Source organism: Propithecus coquereli, unplaced genomic scaffold (assembly GCF_000956105.1).
Source record: "Propithecus coquereli isolate 6110/MARCELLA unplaced genomic scaffold, Pcoq_1.0 Scaffold24, whole genome shotgun sequence".
In the NCBI taxonomy this organism is placed as follows: domain Eukaryota; kingdom Metazoa; phylum Chordata; class Mammalia; order Primates; family Indriidae; genus Propithecus; species Propithecus coquereli.
In genome coordinates this window covers 1,527,572-1,547,601 of record NW_012147952.1, presented here as the reverse complement: position 1 = coordinate 1,547,601, position 20,030 = coordinate 1,527,572, and the positions used below count along the sequence as shown (strand labels likewise).

The 20,030-nt window shown below is 31.3% G+C and overlaps 1 protein-coding gene across 6 annotated transcripts in view; it reads right to left on the bottom strand.

The window, feature by feature from the left end:
• The window catches only part of RIMS1 (regulating synaptic membrane exocytosis 1), a 482,695-nt gene that overhangs the window by 74,742 nt on the left and 387,923 nt on the right, over positions 1-20,030 (bottom strand). For 3 of the 6 annotated variants that reach the window (XM_012646050.1, XM_012646051.1, XM_012646052.1), the window contains 2 exons: positions 18,082-18,194; positions 11,544-11,710 (listed from right to left, as the gene is read on the bottom strand). The exons of the other annotated variants lie outside the window; for them this stretch is intronic. In XM_012646050.1, the coding sequence (XP_012501504.1) occupies positions 11,544-11,710; positions 18,082-18,194 (280 nt within the window). The remainder of the gene's footprint in view (positions 1-11,543; positions 11,711-18,081; positions 18,195-20,030) is intronic. 6 annotated transcript variants of the gene reach the window in all.

Here is a 20,030-nt window from a genome sequence, read left to right as displayed (position 1 = left end):
ATTTTGGTTAGGCTTTGTTAAGGCCATGTTATTTATTTTAGAGAACTCTGTATTCTATTCAATAGCTGAATAAGTCAGCATCTACTCTTCGTATTTCTCCTCATTTTGGTCCAGATTTCACTGAATTTGAAAGCTGTTTCCCATAGTTTGTAATTTAGGGATGTGCTTGTCTCCTAGTTTCATGTTAGAGGAAGTTTTTGGTCTTTTCTTATAAAATTGAAAGGAGTAAAACCATCTGTTGTCTGTAATTTTAAATCTGTGATCATCAGGTCTATTTGAGAAGTAAAATCAATAGGACTTGATAAACTCATTTGAACACGCATTCTCAATGGGAGCAATATTGCCCCTAGAGGGGGATAACTGATTCTTTGTGAAGGTATAGGGAAAATAAAATCTTAAATAATACCATGGTTAGTGGTCCTCCATAGGGTCACTGTATATATAAACAGATACAGTATATCTGTGGAATTAAAATTTCATGTGGGGAGGGCAATTAGGAAAAGAATATCCAAAAGATCATATGGGGGGTAATAACGAAAAATAAGGCACTACGAGGGGGACTGGGGAGAGTTAAAAATTAGGGTCGCTTCCAGTTTTTTGATGTGGGAACTGGGTGGATAATAGTGTGGAAAATATAATTATTCTGTTCAAAACTAAACGAACCAATAATGTTTTATATTTATTCTCAGAAATGTTGTTTCAGGTGTCTTAATGACTACAAATAGCCAGTTAAAAATATATATCCTCATGTATTTCCAATATATTATAAATGAATTTATATATATATATAATTATAGTCAATTTATTCAACCCACCTGTTGGCCACAGTTTGATCACTCTGATCTGAGTTGTAAAACCTATTGGCATAAAGTTCGTCATAATATCATTTACATACCTGTATAGGTTGTATTGAGTTCTTCCTTTTTTTATTTTACAATATTGGAACTTATATTTAGTCCATATACTATTTTTAATGCAATTGTTTTTATTATTTTTAATTATTATGGGTACACAATGGTTGTATATTTTTATACGGTACATGTGATGTTTTGATACAGGAATACAATATGAATTAATGAAATCAGAGTAATTGGGGTATCCATCACCTCAGGCGTTTAACATTTCTTTGTGTTAACAATATTCCAATTCCACTGTTTTATTTACCTCAAAGTAAACCCTAACTTATTGTTGATTATAGTCCATTTAATTTTGATGCAATTACACACACAAACTCTTCAATAAAAGTTGGTGTATAATATTCAGTGAACACCAAAACATGAGGGCACTTCAAGGTCTGTGCTTTCTTTGTTCATCATGCTGCATATGTAGTATGTATTCGATTAGCAAATATTAATTAATCCACACTTGGTTATCATGGCTATGCTTTAAGACAGCCTAAGTTGAAATCAAGGTAATCATACAGTAAAATGCGTAAAGAAACATAGCTGTAGAGAATGACTTTCTAAATAAATAAAAAAGGTAAAGTGAAAACACTTTAAATTTGGTAGATATCAAGAGTAGTATAAAGTCCGTTAACCATACAAACTGAAGCAACAAACTGGAAAATAAAATATATTCCTCTGGGCAATCTTTATTATGCTTTGTAAAGCTAAAATGCTAAAAAGCAATAAAAAGTATTTCATCTACCTCATATACCAAGTGTATAACTAATAAACAAAATATATAGTAGATAAACAGACCAACTAAAACCAAAATAGGCCAGTCTGCTACTTTTCCTCTTCTTTGAAATTGCAGTTTTTTCTTAGTATACTATCTTGAAGATTCACTACATATTTCATGATCCTTCAGCCTAATTATGGCCCTACCTTAATTCAAAAATAGTTAATTACTAGAGAATTAGAACAAGATCTCATATATTCATTTTTCTTTGGAAATCATAGCAGTAGGATTTATTGTGCCACATATTTTGATTTATATTATGTTTTTAAAGTAGCAGTACCCCTCTTACTTTAAAATAAAGTATTTCATAGACCTTAGATATATAAAACAAATACTAGTAGAACTGCTTTAGTGAAGTTGCCGGAGTACTGCAATCTAAGTATTTGCCTCATCCTTTAGTTTTTTTTCTGTTCCACAGACAGTTTTTTTCCAGGCTGTGATGTAACTCCTGCACACAACAAGGTTCATTAGAACACAAGCACTCCATAGGCACAACTTTCAAAACCTCCCCTGTAATAAAAATGGACTCCTCAAGAATCAAAGACAATACTTACATTCATCTAACGCATCATGCAGCAAAGTAAAGTAAGTATTAGTAATCAAATCCAAATTCTGAAAGCCGTTGTCCCATATTATATGGTAGCTATCCGACCCATAAGATTTTTAAAGATAACTTGTAAAAGTATAAAGTAACTCATCTAATACTTCATACCATGTATGTAGTAACTGAATTATAATTATATAGTTTAATGTTATATTTCCAAAGCATTCTAATATACACTATTTTATTTTATTCTCTGACAGCCCTGTGAGGTAGGAGTGGCAGTTATAATTCCCATTTGTCAGTTATACACGTATTATTATTACATATATATTAAAATCTACTTAAAGCCATAGAGCTAGGAATCATGTCCGGTTTTTTTTTTTTTTTTTTGCACCACATAGTTAGTATTTAGTACCTGCACATAAGAGGCACCCAGTAAATGATTGGTGAATGAATAAATGAATGAACATGTGACTAAACAGAAAAATAAATCAAGGTCTACAGAAGTTGTACACTTGCCAAAGCTCTCAATATTGGTTAGTAACAGTATCAAACCATAGCCGACTATCAAAGATTGGCATCTGAGTCCAAAGCAGTCTCTAAGGGCAGGCTGGCAGCCCTCAAACCCTGATCGCAGGATGCTCTTTATTCAATGATCATTAACCACTCCCTTAATCTCATGGCCACTCCATTCTTCCCACTTAAATTCCGATATCCTCTGAGTTCCGGGAATCTCTTCCTCAGTTTGGGCTGTATCTGTCTTTACCCTCACGTTAGTTCTCAATTTCCCAGCTTCCATTCTACCTCATGACTCAAATGGTCCTGTCTCTGTTGGAGCTCTCTTCTTTCCTGAGAGCTTTCTAGTCCTCAGCTCCTTTCACCTTCTGCCTCTGTGTCCCCGATTATTATGTTCTCAAGTACCTTAGATCCTACTTCTGGTGCAAGATCCAACTCTTTGCTCTGTCCTGGCATTTTCCCCTAACTTGGGATAAACTCTCTAGGGTCGTGATTCTTTTTACTTTTCACACCTACAAGTTTTTCCTCATTCATGAATTTCTTTTAAAATATTATCCTTTTAAAGTGATTAAATTTTTTAAGAATCAGGAAAATAATAACACATCAAATATGAACTTCTATTTTTGGATATGTGGTCGATGATATACTCTGAAAACTTTCACTTCCAAATGCCTAGAGATGCTGGGAAAATTACAGCAAATACCTGTTTAAAATACAAACCTGAGCTCACAAAAAAGAAAGGCACATCTCCTTAAACAAAAGACCATAAGGGAACTGAAAACAGGTTCATAAGTCGATGATGAATGTTTTGGGAGATTTCGCAGATAAGAAATTTAGACCCCTGGGTCCAGGCCCATTGAGGAATTAGAAATAAAATCCCCATGAGCCAAGACCCTCAATGAATGAACACTAATTTAAAAAAGCTTGTGTTCTCATATAAGACAAAGTAGCCTTCCAAACAAAAAATCTCTCTTTTAGGCATAAAGAGATTTACTACCTAATTATAAAAGAGTTAAATCACCAGGAAGATAAAAGAATTCTGAACTTGAGCCTGATTAAATAATCTCATCACAGAAAAAATGGACAGAATAATAAAGAAGTTGACAAATCCTCATCATAGTTGGAGGGATTTTAACTGAGCATTCTGAGTAATAACAAATCAACACATAAAATATTAGTAAAGTAACAGAAGTATTGAATAGTGTGGATAATAAACTTCAAGTATTGGATATATGGATAACTCTAACTTAACATTTAGAGATACACAATCTTCTCAACCTGCATATGTAATATTTACAAAATGACCAAAAAGTACACCATAAATCAAACCTCAAAACGTTCAAATAATCAGTACCAAAAAAAACATACTCTGACCACACTGCCATTAAGGCAATTATGTTAGAAATACATAGAAAATTATAAAAAATACTCCATACATTTGTAAATTTAAAATTAGTTCTAAGTAATTAGTGAATAAAGGAAGTTAGAAATGTTATGAAATTTAAACATACTTAAAATTAAACAAAAATGAACATATTAAAACTAAAATTGGTGGGATAGAGATAAAGTGGCATTTACAGAAAAACACAAGACTTAAATGATAATATAATATTAGAAAAAATAGAAAAACTAATCTTATTCCTATAAAAGAGCAATATGCAAAAAATATAAAGAAAAAAGATACTATTCATGACAGCGTCAAAAATATATGGTATGTATGACCATATCCACAATAGCTATGCATAAACTGTATAGAGAAAATTTTAAAACTTCACTGAAATATATGAAAAAGTATCATTTGAGTCATACAATGCTGGAAGACTCAATTTTCTAAAGATGCTGATTCCCCCTGAATGAATTTATACATTTAATATAGTTACAAATGAAGCATTTATTTTGGAGAACTTAATACTCTTATTCTAAAATTAATATGTAAGAACAAAGGACAAAAACAGCCATGATACTCCTGATAAAGAATAAAGATGAGATGGGGAGACTTGTACTACTACGGTATGTGTTATATCAATAAGCTGTATTGATTATGATACAGTGGTACTGGTACAGGAATAGACATTAGATCTGTGAAATGTAGGCTAGAAACAGGCTTAGAATTTGTAAAGACTTGACAAGGGACATAGCTAGCATTCAGATCAGTGGGAGATTGCGCCTGAAATAAGGAGATGGGATTGGGTCAGGAGGACAAAGGGATTCAGCTATAATGCTAATATTTGACTTTTTAAGCTTATTGGTAGGTACACGAGCATTTATTATTATTTATATCCTTTGTGTAATCTAAATATTGCACTATAATTACAATAGAAAGTTTAGGTTAAATGGAGGAAAGTGTTTTGGAGCTAGGCTGGCAGGCTCTCAATTATGGCTCTGCCACTTACTGGCCATGTGAATTCAATAAAAGTTGCTTCACCTTTCTCTTGATCTGTAAAATGAGACTACTAACAATTACATGATAGGGCTGTTTAGCAATAACGATACTGCATGTAAGCCACCCATCAGAATACCTACCTCATACACATACAAGATACTTAATAAATCACAGTATTTGTAATATATTTAAAAATATAGCAGCATAAGTGCTACAGAGTTACAGCAAAATTTGTGAAAGTGACACATGAAATAGGTGAGGTTTAGGAAGCACTGGTTCAGAACGAAAGGATATTGTATCCCTTCCAAATAATAGTTTAATTGTTGCAGAAGTATGAATATTTGCCCAAAGAATGGGTATTTAATGTTGAAAGCCAGAGTTAATGACTGGGGACCATTAAAACGATTAGTTAATTACCAATCCACGTAATACTGACTGCTATGTTTATATTCAGTAGTTGGTTATCCACTATGCAAATATAAACATATAACGACAAATTTATAACACATGAGGACTTCCTCAAGGCCACCTATTTGACCCTTTGCCTTTGATGTGTTGCAATTACCACAAGACCAGTTATATTAAGGATGTTTAAGGCTGTATTAGCTACTAAATGGCAAAATGACTGGTTTAAAAAAAGGACCTCAAATTGTTATCAAAAAAAAATCTAATTCAATTCTAACAAAGGAAAGAAAGCTACAGGGATTTCTACAAATAATGAACTGTTACAATGTAGTTTTAAAATTCCACAAGCAACAATGTATAGTTATTTTCCCCCAAAGGTAGTAGTCCCTAAGATTTAATCACAAATGATCTTTTCCACAAATAAACCCACCTGGTAATATAAGATATTCCTGGTTTGTATTAAAATTTAAAAACTTCATTATAAATGACCATTTTCATTGTCTATTATATATAAGCATTTATTTTATATGCCACTGAGCTTCCCAGAATTTAACTAAACATACGTTAGTAAATCTATGGCAAACATAGAACAAGGTAAAAATAAAACATGTTCGAAGTGTCTCAAATTGTACCAGTGCTGCTTCACATCAAACTGCAGTCTCAAATGATTTGCAAGGAAAAACCTAACCAGGAAAATCTACTCACCTGTCCCAAGGTGAGTTGGCTATTATCAAAACTGTTGTGTTACTTATATTCATAGCTGAAGCAGTATTTTCATTATGTCATGAATATGACAAGGGTATAATAATTTACATATGGTATGGTGATATTTTAGTCATATATTAGTAAATGTGATGTAGTAATTTATAAATGTATTTTCCATAAAGGTAGAGTCTTTTTAAAGGGCTCATGTCACATTCTTAGCATCTCTTCACAACTTTAATCTATTCATGGGACATAATTGTGGCAATAGTTCATTGACCTTAAACTATTAAAACTAAGAAGATGCTGTCAAAGAAGACTCTAGAAGATCACTAAAATAGATTTTTTTCTCATAAAGTCAGTACTTTTCACTGTGTTCAGATTTATCTGTCCTTGTCATCTAACTTCCATGATACTTTCTTTTCTCTCTTTCTAGTACTTTTGGAGATCCCAGTAAACTTTGTTTTTCCTAGTACAATATGCAGGCATGCAAAATTAGGTGTGGGTAGCTAAAATAAAAATAATCCCTCTTGATTACATCTGATGTCAGTAGGCATAATAATTGGTGACTATATAAAAATTTCATTTGTTTATTTTGAGCAATTACAATAGCAAATAATTTTTCATTTCAGTACTTTCATATGCTATCACAAAACATCCAAAGATTATTTTTAAATTTTATCTTACTGAACTGAAGAATTATTGTGAAATAAGAGGCATTTGAAATTATTCTCTGTAACATTTTTCAAAGATAATTGTAATTTCAAGATTGACTTTCCAGAAGATACCAATTTACATCAGTGTTCTCAATCACAACTTAAAATATCAAATAATTTAACCTATACTATTTTAAAATCCCCAAATAAATATAAGAACATTTCCTTCAGTGTAAGTTTATTGATTATTATGCCTACTGATATCAAATACCAAATTTTAGTAAATGTATAGTTGCAAGGTTACTATTTGCCTATAGGATAACTTCTCTTAAGAAACCTCTCATATCTTTCAAATTATGAATGTGGAAAATAATGATAATTGATTTTAATAATGATGGTAACATTCTTTTAGAAGGGGATGATAGAAGAGATCAAAAACTATTTGCATCAATTTTTTCTTCAAATTTGTTTACTAAAATCCGCCTAGCTACAGAAAGCCAACTTTGGTAAATCCAGGAGAACATATATTACAAACTTAAATGCTATTGAAAAAATGTTGGTTTTGACAAAGCTTCTAAAATTATGACATCTGACAGCAATTTTAGGATTACATTCACACTTGCTTTAAAGCTTGATTTTGTACAAAATACCTGAAATTTGTCTGCCTGAAAAGAAACAGATATATGACAGAGAAGAAGGTAAGTTCAGAGCTATTCCATGAAAATTTTGGAGTGAACATCTTTGTTAGATGTAAAAATAAACATAGAGAAGTAAGAAATGTAACATGATTTTTTCTGGCTTCTATTATGTGTGCATTTTTATTATCAATTATGCCACATCTATTAATATATTCTGTGCATCTTTTGTATTTGAATGCAAAGACATTCTTTGAGGAATACTGAAGCCAATACTAAATTCAAACTGTAAGGCAAATGCAGAGCAAATTTGAAAAACTAAGAACTTTCAATCTTTGTCAATGTTTATTATTTTGAAGTGTTAAGTATTGATTTTGTATTGTGTGAATCATCCTGAAGTTTGTGAATATGACACAAATTTTTTGGAATAACTCTGAATGTATTACATCTACAAAAGTTATTTACTTTAATACAAACAGTATAGCGTATTTTGTTTTTCTACAATAGGTTTCCTATATACTTAAACTTTGGAAACATTTTAGATCATTTTGAGTGAACTATCCAGTTAATCCAGAGAGAAAACCAGGTGAACCACTTCAAGTTGAGTAGCCTGCCCTGGGTGGCGGCATCCAGAAGAAGGGATGCCAGTTCTCAATTCACATAGAACTGCCGGATCATCATGGGTGGCAGCCTTGAGAGGACAAGATATTTGTTGTATAATCATCGTTATCCCAAACACAAAATATTCAAGATATGGCCCACGAATCCTTAATACTCTTTGAAAACGATTTTTTTTTTAGAGATTGGCCATCCATATATATTTATATTTTTCAACCTACACATGTCTTGTGCTTAATTTTACTTGCCCCCAGATAGGTTTTTTGAAGTGAATTTGATAGCTCTTTATCTTTTAGGAAGAAGAATGCTAATTATTTAAAAGATATTTTCCCAAAATATACTCAAGAACTATGCAAAATATTAATAGATGTCCCTATGGAAAAAAACATTCCAGAATCAAATAAATTTGGTATATATTGAAATAAAGATAAACAAGTTGTTAAATGAGAGAACCTCTCAAAACCTTTAAAACAATAATAAAGTGTACGTGAATCATGAAGACGAAAATGTAGCAAGCAGTGTTTGGAAAACATTGGTATTTTAAACAACTACATATGTTTTATATAATAAGGATAATATTTTATGTAATTTTATATAATGAAGACAAGATTATGTCATATGGTTTCTTTTTACAGTCCTTCATGAGAATATTGGGTAGTTTGTTGACTTTTAGGGCACTAGACATTGTCTTTAGGAAAAACTTTAACATATTCCAAATCCTTTTTTGACTTCAAAAATAAAGTTCATTCAAAGCAATGCATAATAAAGCATTTCTTGTGTCATAGAGCAATCTGAGTGAAGACATATACAGGGAACAAAATATAAAACTAGGTTTTAAATCCTTAAATAGATTATAATCTCCTTGAGTATATGGCCTACATATTATACTTTAGTTTTAGAAAATAATGAAGTCTTTACGCATGATAGGAACTAAAATATGTGCTGCTTATTGTTAGTGACACCTAAATATATTCTGTCATCATAATTGATAAGTCTTATTCATCTTTTAGTCATGAACTTGAATAAACAGAACTGTAAAATTTATGTAGATGTCAGTCACTAAAAAAATAAAGAAATAAAAAACAATAATATGTCGAGAATGGCCATTCTTCACAGTGTTAGCTGTGACGGTAGAAAATATTTGGAGCTGAAGAGCCTCCAATCCTCGTTTCACATCAGCTAGACAAAGCATTTTCATGATTTTATACTGTTGACATTTTGTTCTTTTTTTCCCCCATTTTTTTCCATTTGAAATCATCCTCTCTGAGGTTATTACCGCAAGATTGATGATGGAAGCCAAACAACTCTATGATATGTATGTGTATGTGTGTGTGTGTGTGTGTGTACATGTGTGCATGTGCATCTATGAGGATATGTAGGGAGAGTAATGTATATGAAAGGATAGCTAGCTTGTGAGTGTCAGAAGACCTGTCTCTTCTCACACCTCATTTTTTCTCTCTATTCTTCCTAATTATTCTAAGAAGATCAAATGTATACCACATAGAGAGAATCACCGACATAAAGTATGGGATTACAAGAAAAGTAGCTCTTCATGCTAGCTTAAGGGGAAACTTATTTAGTTATTACCTTTGGTGCCTAAATTTACATAATCCACTTATATAAAACAAACTCTTTGTTTATATGGGTTTTAAATTACAAAGAAGGGAAAGAAAGCTGAAAATAGAGAATTGCCTAGAAAAAACTGATTTATCACTAAGAAATTTATTTGTACTCTTTTTAGGTCCACCCCTCTCCCCACCATTTTCACAAATAAGAAAAGCCATATGAATCAAGGAAGCAAGGAATCCTCTCTTTTGCTTCTTTTCATGATGTAGTTATAATCAGTGCTTATATGTTGAGGTAGCATTTGCCCCACAAGGTAACCTTGGCTCCATTACGCTAACATGTGGTTTCTTCCAATCCTCTTTGTATATAATTATAGTCCCTGTTGTTGAGCTGCCTAATGTTTCTCTGTTCTTTTCCTCCTAAAAAATCATGTAACCAAATTTTTCCTGAATATAAATTTTTGAAGAATCCTATTATCTTGAAATTTCAAGATAAAATGTAGGACTCAAGGTACTTGGCTCTACAGTGAATATAAATAAAAATTACTTCAAGATTTATGGTTTTATGATTATCTAGTAAATTGTTCTTAGTGATTAAAAAAGTGAAGGTCCTTCGTTAATGTCCTATTCATTTATTTTCTTTGTTAAAGTCCACAGGTTTTAAAATATAATACCTTATTAAGAATACAATAAATAGGAATCTATTAGAGTAATTCTTACCCCTTGATCTTAAGCAGTTCAATATGACTATATTCTTTAGTTCTTACAATTCTCTCTAAAACTTTAGAGAATTTTATATTCTGTTAAAACCACATGCCAAGAACACCAAAAGTAGAGATATAAACATTTTCTATTAAATCTTCATCAGTTGAAATTGCTCATGTAGATTTTTAGACTATGAAATTGTTAAATAACAGCAGGATGCTTCGACAAATAAGTTTGGTGTAGGGATAACCAGAAAGAAGGTATCTTCAAGACACTTTTTATTATTGTGTATCACCAAAATTTGCAACAATAGGAGACTTTCAGAGTATTGTAAAGATATTTGTTCCTGTTTTTAACATTTATATTTATTGGGCCTCCCATCAATCCTTCAATAAAACATTTATTTCTGAAAACTAGTTAAGCACGAATACAGCATCTGCTTTGTCCATAATCAGTATGCTTTACTTTAGATATAGCATTTGGAGGTCTGAGGTCTTTTCCCTTTCAGTAAGGAATTTGCTTTGTAAGAACATAAAAGCACTATTGGTAACTTAAACAAAGTTGGTGTAAATGTCTTTCAACTTACATAATATAAAGTAGGGATGTATATTTTGTTATCACACCTACCATAACCTACCCTGAAAGCAGACTGACCATTATGGGACTAAAGAAGAGGCAGGCAAACTACATATACATGAATACAGCCATGCTCACTTATTTGCATAGCTTTCACATTACAATGACATTTTTGGACAGTTGCAATAAAGACTGTCCTGCAAAACCTGAAATCTTTAGTATCTGGCCCTTTACAGAACAAGCTTTCTGATGCTGTCCGAAGGGATGCTCTGTGGATTTATTCATATTAGAAGAAACTCCTGTAAATGTGACTCTGAGCAATCTCTAAAATTATGACTATGGTTATAAGGTATATCTGACAGTAGACAGTACCGAACATTCTGCTGGTGATACTACATGGTAGTTGATAAAATGCATAACCCCACCCAGTTATTTTAATGAGATATTATTTCTACTACTTGACCTAAACTGTATTCTACAAAGAATATTCAGAAAGCTAGTTGCATTTTTACACTATGGATAAAGAGCCAGTTTATATAAACAGTATTGCCAACTCACCTGATTCTACCCCTGGGGCGCTCAGATTGCTCTGACATAAAGCTTGTGCTGCTGAGGCGTGAGGCACTGCTGGTTCGGGAAATGGCGGACACATCACTGACATCACTATCTGATGATTTGGCAGAGACGTTATCACAGCTTCTGTACTGATCTCTATGTATGTTATACTAAAGATTAAAAACAAGAAAGCATGAGCTCCATTATCAGATCGTGGGAAAAAGAGACATAGATGGTGAGATTAGTGACCATATAGCCGACACCAAATAAAGGTATACCTTTGTAAAAGTAGGTGTGGAATATAACATAATCCAAACACCAACATAATAGATGATGTTCACTACAAAAATATTACATCTTTGAATGGTAAGAAATAGCTTATGAAGACTGAATTATAAATTAAACACAGAAATTAAACACTTGTTTGGAAAGTTCACTGAATTATTTGTACATACTTAAACCTCAAATTGTATTATTTATTTTTTTGTAGTACATGAGCTTCAGTCTTTTTTTGCTTTTGTTTTCATTATTGCTGGTTTTATTCCCCTTCTACTTTAGTCATGGTACAGGTTAAGTATTCTTAATATGAAAATTTAAAATCTGAAATTCTCCAAAGTCCAAAACTTTTTGAGTGACAACATGATGCTCAAAATAAGTGTTCACTGGAGTATTTTGGATTTTGGATTTTCAGATTAGGATGCTCAATTGGTAAGTATATAATATATATAATACAAGTATTTCAAAACCTGAAAAAATTTGAAATCCAAAATACTTCTGTTTCTAAGCATTTTGGATAAGGGATATTTGACTTGAATAGTCTGCTGCCCTCTACCTATACTTGTTGATGCTTTCTAAAACTATTAAATTTACCTACATACTTTCTTTTTTTGAATTTTTTAAAATGTTTTGTAGAAATGGTGTCTTACTATTACCCAGGCTGGTCTCGAACTCCTGGCCTCAAGTGATGCTCCTGTCTTGGCCTCCCAAAGTGCTAGGATTACAGGTGTGAGCCACTGTGCCCAACCTCAATTTACCTACATACATTCTAAGACATCATATCCTATCTCTCAAATTTCTTCAAAAAATATAACTTTTCACAAAAAATGGCTGATATAAACTGAGTGAAGTAACAGAGGCAATGATTGGACTTTACCTTTCTTTCTATTATGGTTTTAATAGCCAATTTCAGATTTTAACCTGTTGACTAATGTCAAAAGTAAAATATGGGATTTCTATTAAAATTTCAATATAAATTATATCTTATATTTAAATGTATCTTTAAATCTGTCTGTGATTTTGATTCCCCAAAATTTTAAGGGTCATCAGGTAAGAGAGAAAAACATGCAAATTTGTTAAAGCAGTTAATCTACTCTTCTTTCTATTTCACTGCTTTATTATGACAGACTACACAGTGGATAGCTTATGTATTATACTTTTTAATATATTTGTTATAATTATAATAAATAGTTTATATAATTATATATAATTTTAAGATATCTAAGTGGTTCTCTTAGGTACTGGAAGGTAAGATATTATAACTTCTTATACAGAATAAAAGAACACATAAGTAAACACTTGGGCATTTAAGTTTATTACCAAGCAATGTAATTTATGAGTAATAAAGGTGTGAAAATATCAAGTGTTTATTAAACTTGTAGAAAAAGTCATCCATCTTCTGATGCTCCACATTAGAGTTGTTTTAATAAATCCAAACTGTCTTGCATTTTAATACCAAATTTTTAATATTGCCTTATGATGCTAAAATCTGGATGTATATGTACCAAAAAAAGTATAATACAAGTTTTTTTTGAGACAGGGTCTTGGTTTGTTGCCCAGGCTAGGGTGCAGTGGCATCATCATAGCTCAATGCAACCTCAAACTCCTGGGCTCAAGCAATCCTCCTGCCTTAGCCTCTCCAAGTTGGGACTACAGGTACACATGACCGTGCCTGACTAAGTTTTTAAATTTGTTTTATTTTTGTAGAGATAGGATTTCACTATGTTGGCCAGGCTAATCTGGAACTCCTGGCCTCAAGCAATCCGCTCCCCTTGGCTTCCCAAAATGCTTGGATTATAGGCATGAGCCACCATGCCTGGCCAGACAATAATACTTTTTAAATAATCCTAGAGAAAGGTCTCACATTTATTTACAATAATAATCTCTCATATGAGAGTGGTTTAGGCCTAAAACACTTAAATGTTAGTTTTAATTCTTAACTTGTCATGTGTATGTGTTGGTTAAATAATTTCACATTAAGCATGAAATCAATTCTCAATATATAGAATATCTATAAAATTATTTTTCCAAAGGATTTTTTCATTATCATGTGATTTATCTTTGAAAGTCACATGCTAATTTTTAATTCAAAGGAAATTCATATATGTTATTATATCCATAACTAGGCTATTTATACAACTTCATGTTTGATCTAAAATTAATATGATTTAACACAATGTGGAACAATGTGACAGTATGGTCTACCACCAAATTCTGTCAAATTTAAAATCATGATCCTGACTGACATGATTCATTTCAATCAGAACTGTTTGTAATTTGCAGAGTAGATATGGTAAAAGCTTAATATGGTCATAGAGTGGGACTTGAATTAAACACTGTTGCTATGGTACAAACACAACTCCTATACTACTGATTTTTTGAAACTGTTGTGCTAAGAGATATATTATGTAATTATTATATATGATATATATATACACATATATATATGTGTATGTGTGTGTGTGTGTATATATATATATATATATATACACACACACATATAACTTGGTCCATGAGAGAATATAAAATAACTGAGGTCTAATACCTAAAAATTTATCTAGCTATAGGAGATTTTTAGCATTGTGTTAACACTTAGAATAAATGCTCCTCTTATTTAGTAATTGTCAACATTAATCAGGGCAGACTAAGCATAAAAATATGTGAATGTACATAAAATATTTCCTCAACTCAAGAAATCTTCCTTTTCTTAATCCATCTCTTCCTCAACCTTTTTTGTATATAGACCTTTGCTATTCCAGCAAACAGATATAACGAGCGATTTAAAAATTTTGTATGTCACAATAAATTTTTCTATGCTGAGGTAAAGAACAATCTGTCACTCTGATATCATCACAGTTTTCTCCATATTGGTTATTTGAAGTAAATGAAATATTTGTATATTTGCTTTTTACTATATTTACTTTTTTCAAAAATACGTTAAAATTTTAATCACTTTGACTTTTCATTAAGCATGTTCTATTAAATTTCCTATTTAACAATTTAATATTTTAATGGAAATACTTTAATTATATTTTGAGAAACATACTACCCTCAGGAGGAATTTATACTGATTATACAGCAGAGAAATAAGTCACTAATGTGAGGGGAGGCTCTAATAATAGGGCTGCTATTTTTACAACTAAGTAATAATAAACACTGCAGCTACCTACAAAACCCATTACATCAATCTTGGTTGCTATTCCTGGGTTACAGAAACATAAGCACTCTTTAACATGTGAGTGCCTAAATGCGAATTCACACTCCAATTATGAATTTCACTTTATCATCAAGGCATGTGACTGTATAAACTCAATGAAAAAATAGCATAATGACACATTTCAAAGATACCAAAGCAGTTTTACGATGTTTTTTAAAAGCAAAGTTGATGCTAATTCCATACTCACGATGGATGTTAGGGTTCATTTGGTCTTTTAAAAGAGGTACCAAATTTCAAAAAACATCTTAGGAATTACATTCATCTGATAATATTTTGCCCTGAAAAAAATCTAGTTCTACTGGTAGTTGGTTAAAAGTATTTTGAAAATGATTAAATAATGTCTAACTTGGCAGAATTTTCAACTAAGGTATATTGCGTCATCCAAAATGGATTAAGACACTAAAAAAGAGTCAGTAAAAGAATAAAGTTCAAAATTTAACCTATATTAAATTTATGATAGTACTGTCTCTCAATTATAGCAAATAAAAATAGATCTTCATAAAATAAATTATAAGATGCTTGATATAAACAGATAAAAAACAAAAAAAGATAATTTCTCAAGTACTGAGAGAGATCTGAATTAACTAAAATTGCTACTGAAAACTATTAAAAATTCTATTCTAAGAATTAGTTCATAATATAAATATTAGAGCTGTGGGGAGTATTTGTCTTTTACTTCAGGGGTCCCCAACCCATGGTGAGTTGTGTGATTATTTCATTATATATTACAATGTAATAATAATAGAAATAAAATGCACAATAAATGTAATGAGCTTGAGTCATCCCAATACCATCCTCCCCTCCCCAGTCCGTGGAAAAATTGTCTTCCATGAAGATGATCCCCGGCGCCAAAAAGGCTGAGGACCACTGTTACTTAATATACAAAAATAGGCTAATAATTTGCTATTTTATCTTACATATTTTCCTATCCTATATTCTTGCAAGTTTTTAAAGTACCATATCCTTGATCTCACATTTATTTATAAGTTATAATTTTAAGTAATATAGCAGTATCAATTTATGCAGTAAGAGCAATAGTAATGTATTTGAATGTAATGGGCTCTTAAAATATTGAAATGCAATGAGACAAAGGGTGTTTGTGGAAAGGAAGGAGTAAAGATAGAATATGTTAATTTAATTATATGTAAATAAAAGCCATATGAGAACCTTTGAATCAAGCTTGAGTAATGTGTGCATTTCAATGATATAAGAAGCAGAAGAAAGTGGTACCTAAGTCCTGTATGAAGTGTTCTAGGCTTCATCACCCCACAGTGATGCTCTGCTAATTTTAATAAAATATTTAATAAGTACCCTGTTTCTTATGAGCCTCAGTTTTCATAATTTTGGTAACTAAGTGAGCTTAAGTAGATGATTATTTTGAGGTTGTTTTCAAATTCTAAATGTTATGAGCCAGGGATTTTGGAATCTACCAAACCTACTTTTGGTTTATTATAAGTATTAGTGGTGGTTTAGACTTCTGAGCACTTCATTTTGTAGATTTTTTGATCCACTGATTAACGATTACAGTCCTAGTTCAGAAGGATCCAGAAAGGCTTTCGGTATTTTACCCTGTTTCCTGATTCTTTACTTACCTCTTTCTTGCTTCCTATACTGGCCCTACCTCCCCATGCTGTTCTATATGACCTTGCCTTTTGACATAATGCTAAGAAATAAATCAATAAAACAATTCCAGCGTTAATGAAGTATTTCCGTTTGAAGGAACCTTTCAAATAATTGCATCCAACCATGGAGAAAAAAGAAAACCCTCAATAATTATCCTGTCTTCTAATTCTTACTGCATTTGTGGTGAAAGAAAACAAAAAATGATAATGACATCCATGAAGAAGACAGACAAGTAAGCTGATTAGGTGATAATACCATAAAGAATAAGCTGCAGAGAAGCTATACCTGTACAGAGCTGGAATCGGAAGCTCTATGGGACATCAAGATATTTTGCTTACCGATTTTTGTTTCTTTGCTTTACTGATTTTACTTTTTAAAAAAATGTTTCAGCCTCTTAGGGAGTTCAGCATCACTGAATCACAGTGACTCTCTGCATATCTCAGTTGGAAACCCTTCTACATCTAACCTAATGTGTATAGTGACTGACTGTATACAACATACATGACTCCAGGGTAGTCTGAGTGATCAATTATATTTTGTAGACATTTCTATTTTTTTGTATTAGTCACTGAATTGCTGGCTATGTAATGAACCACCTCCATTATTTAAAATAAGTAGGTTTTTCTAGATCCATATTTTAAGCTAACAATATTGACTTAGTGTCGTTTTATTTTCTTTTGATTTCTAATACTTGCAAAAGAGCTTCTTGATATCAAATTGTAACAAAGGTTGACCTATAATGGCTTCTGCTACTTTTGTAATACTCTTTTAAAAATATTTTTAAATGAACCAGATAACATATGTAAAATTAGTTCATAAAATATAAAATTCTATGATAGTTTAATTAAATTTATTAGATATTAGCAGTTTATAAACTCTTTAGTGTTTCTTTAGAAAAAATATTAAAATATAAATTGGCACTTGAAACTGTGTAAATTTCAGTTTTTAAAAGTTTGAAATCAGTTAGTAAAGACAGATCAATAAGAAATCTCACATCACATAATTTTTGTCATTCACTAACAAAACTCAATAGTCAATATCAATCTAAATAGTATTTAAGAGTATAAGTATGTATCTTAATATTTTAAAAGTGATATTTAAATAATATTCAAGAAACAAAATGGCTTCATATATCTTGATTATTTATGTGAATTTGACTAATGATAATCAATAATTGATTTAATATCAAATATTTACATGTTAGAAAAAATATTAAATCCAAGTTAATAAATAGTATGTCAATAAAGTTATATCTTGTGAAAATATCAGAAGAAGAGTTTTTTCAGGCTTTGGTAGAAATTATGATGCAAGACTATCATTTAATGATAACTTCTCTTACATAACTTGGTGCTGGCTAATGCTGCCTGGTACATACTCTACACATTTTTAAAAGGGAAACTATTGGTTGGATACTACTAATTTTACCTTGGAATATTGCTCGCGATCAAGTTCTTGACTAGAACCAGACCCTGTTGTCTGCTTAAATCGATGCACTTTCATTTTCATCTGTCTTGTTCGCTCCTCCACTACTAAGCTTGCTGCAAAAACACACAATGGAAGCCTATTAAAACACATGAAGCATCTTTTAGGAACTGAATGGTTTAAGATTTCAATGCTTTTTGAAATGACTTCAATTAAATGAATCTTATAAATAACACATGATTAATAAATTAAACAAAATGCAGAATATACGATACTAGCAACCATTAATCTAAAGATGAACATGATTCAAATTACACAGAATGGGGAACACAAATGTTAGTAACAAAAGATAAATACCCTATTTCTTCACGTGATACAAAATATTTTCAACTCCCTTCATAAATGATTATGTAAAACCAAGTTTAACTGTGAAAAATATGTTTTCAATTTAATCAACTGTTGCATGTACATATATAGAGAAAACAAATATGCGTACTTAACACATCACACATATATGCACATGTTTACATGCATGCACACGCCCACTTAACATCTCAGCTAACGGTAGTCACCTAACAATTGTTTTAATTGATAAGAATCCACTCTTTTGAGGAATTCTTATTAAATCATTAATTTCTACCAGTAGCTTCTCATGAATATTTGCCAGTCCTAAAAATGGACTTACTAAGGGAAAAGATTAGCTTGCTGTTTCTGATGGCTATGTCTGAATCACATATATAAAATGCATAAGTTTTGAAAATGAGATATACAACTTTTAACCCTTTAATTTTAATATGTAAAGAAATATATTCCACTTAAGCCCTTGTTAGTCTGCTAAGTAGCAGGTATGACTATTTAGAGGGCAAGAATTATAGCCTTCAATAAAGTATGAGTTATTTTAAGTCAGAATCTATCATAAACAACCTAGCTTCAAAACTCTGCATTTAATTTTTGCATTTTTACAAATGAAGGAGAAAAAAAAGAGCTAAGGGTACAGTCATGTGCAGAGTAAACTATTCAAAAGCTTGTACCTATGTTGTATGAGATTATTTTCTACAACTTATCTTTTGCCAATTTCCCAGACTACTCAACCTTCAAAACAAGTGCTAAGATTTTTAAGGGGTGTGTGGTTAAAAAATTTTTTGGTGACTGTTGTACTGGGACTTCTGTCAGGAGGCCCTGATGGTTTAAAAGTTAATGGAAATGTCGATATCTGTGATTGACTTGCCTGCTGATTTTATCTCTTACATGGAGTTCATAAAAGCATTTGCGGAAAATTTTTGTATTGCGATGATAAATGTGGACTATCATCCTTGATTAAAAATACCCTGACAATTTACAAATGAAGTAAAAATGTAACTTTAATTGTGTGTTCGTATACAGACTAGTAGTCTAAGAGATAAATACATAAAGTTTGAAATTTGTGGCTAAGCGTTCATGTTCTAATCATAGTTTTAGCAGTCAATTACTAAATGTTTCACTTTGTTTAAGTAACTTAGACACTCTGAATCCCTAACATTACAGTTATGTGAATTAAGCAATGACACACACTTGCTTTGAAAATATTGACTTCAGAGACAATAAACGGTGACTATTATTACAATTAGATGATGGTTCAATGGAGAACTTGAGAAATGTAGTTTCAGAAATTTATTAATAATGACAACATATAAGGAGTCAAAAGAGTATTATAAAGCAAAATGCTACGTAAGAGTAATTAGAAACTGGGACAAAGTTATTGAAATAATGTGAGTTATATTTAAAGAAATCCACATGCAATATAGAAAAGGTACAACTATCTGCTCTCTGCCTTTTGCGTATAGTGTGGGTACATCTGAGTACATGCTCAGTCGTTTGCTTTGAGATTTGAGTAAATTAAGTGTACTGTAATTGGATGTAATTTGTAATTAAAGTTTAAAACAATGTAAAATAATTTCAACTTGTAATACAAA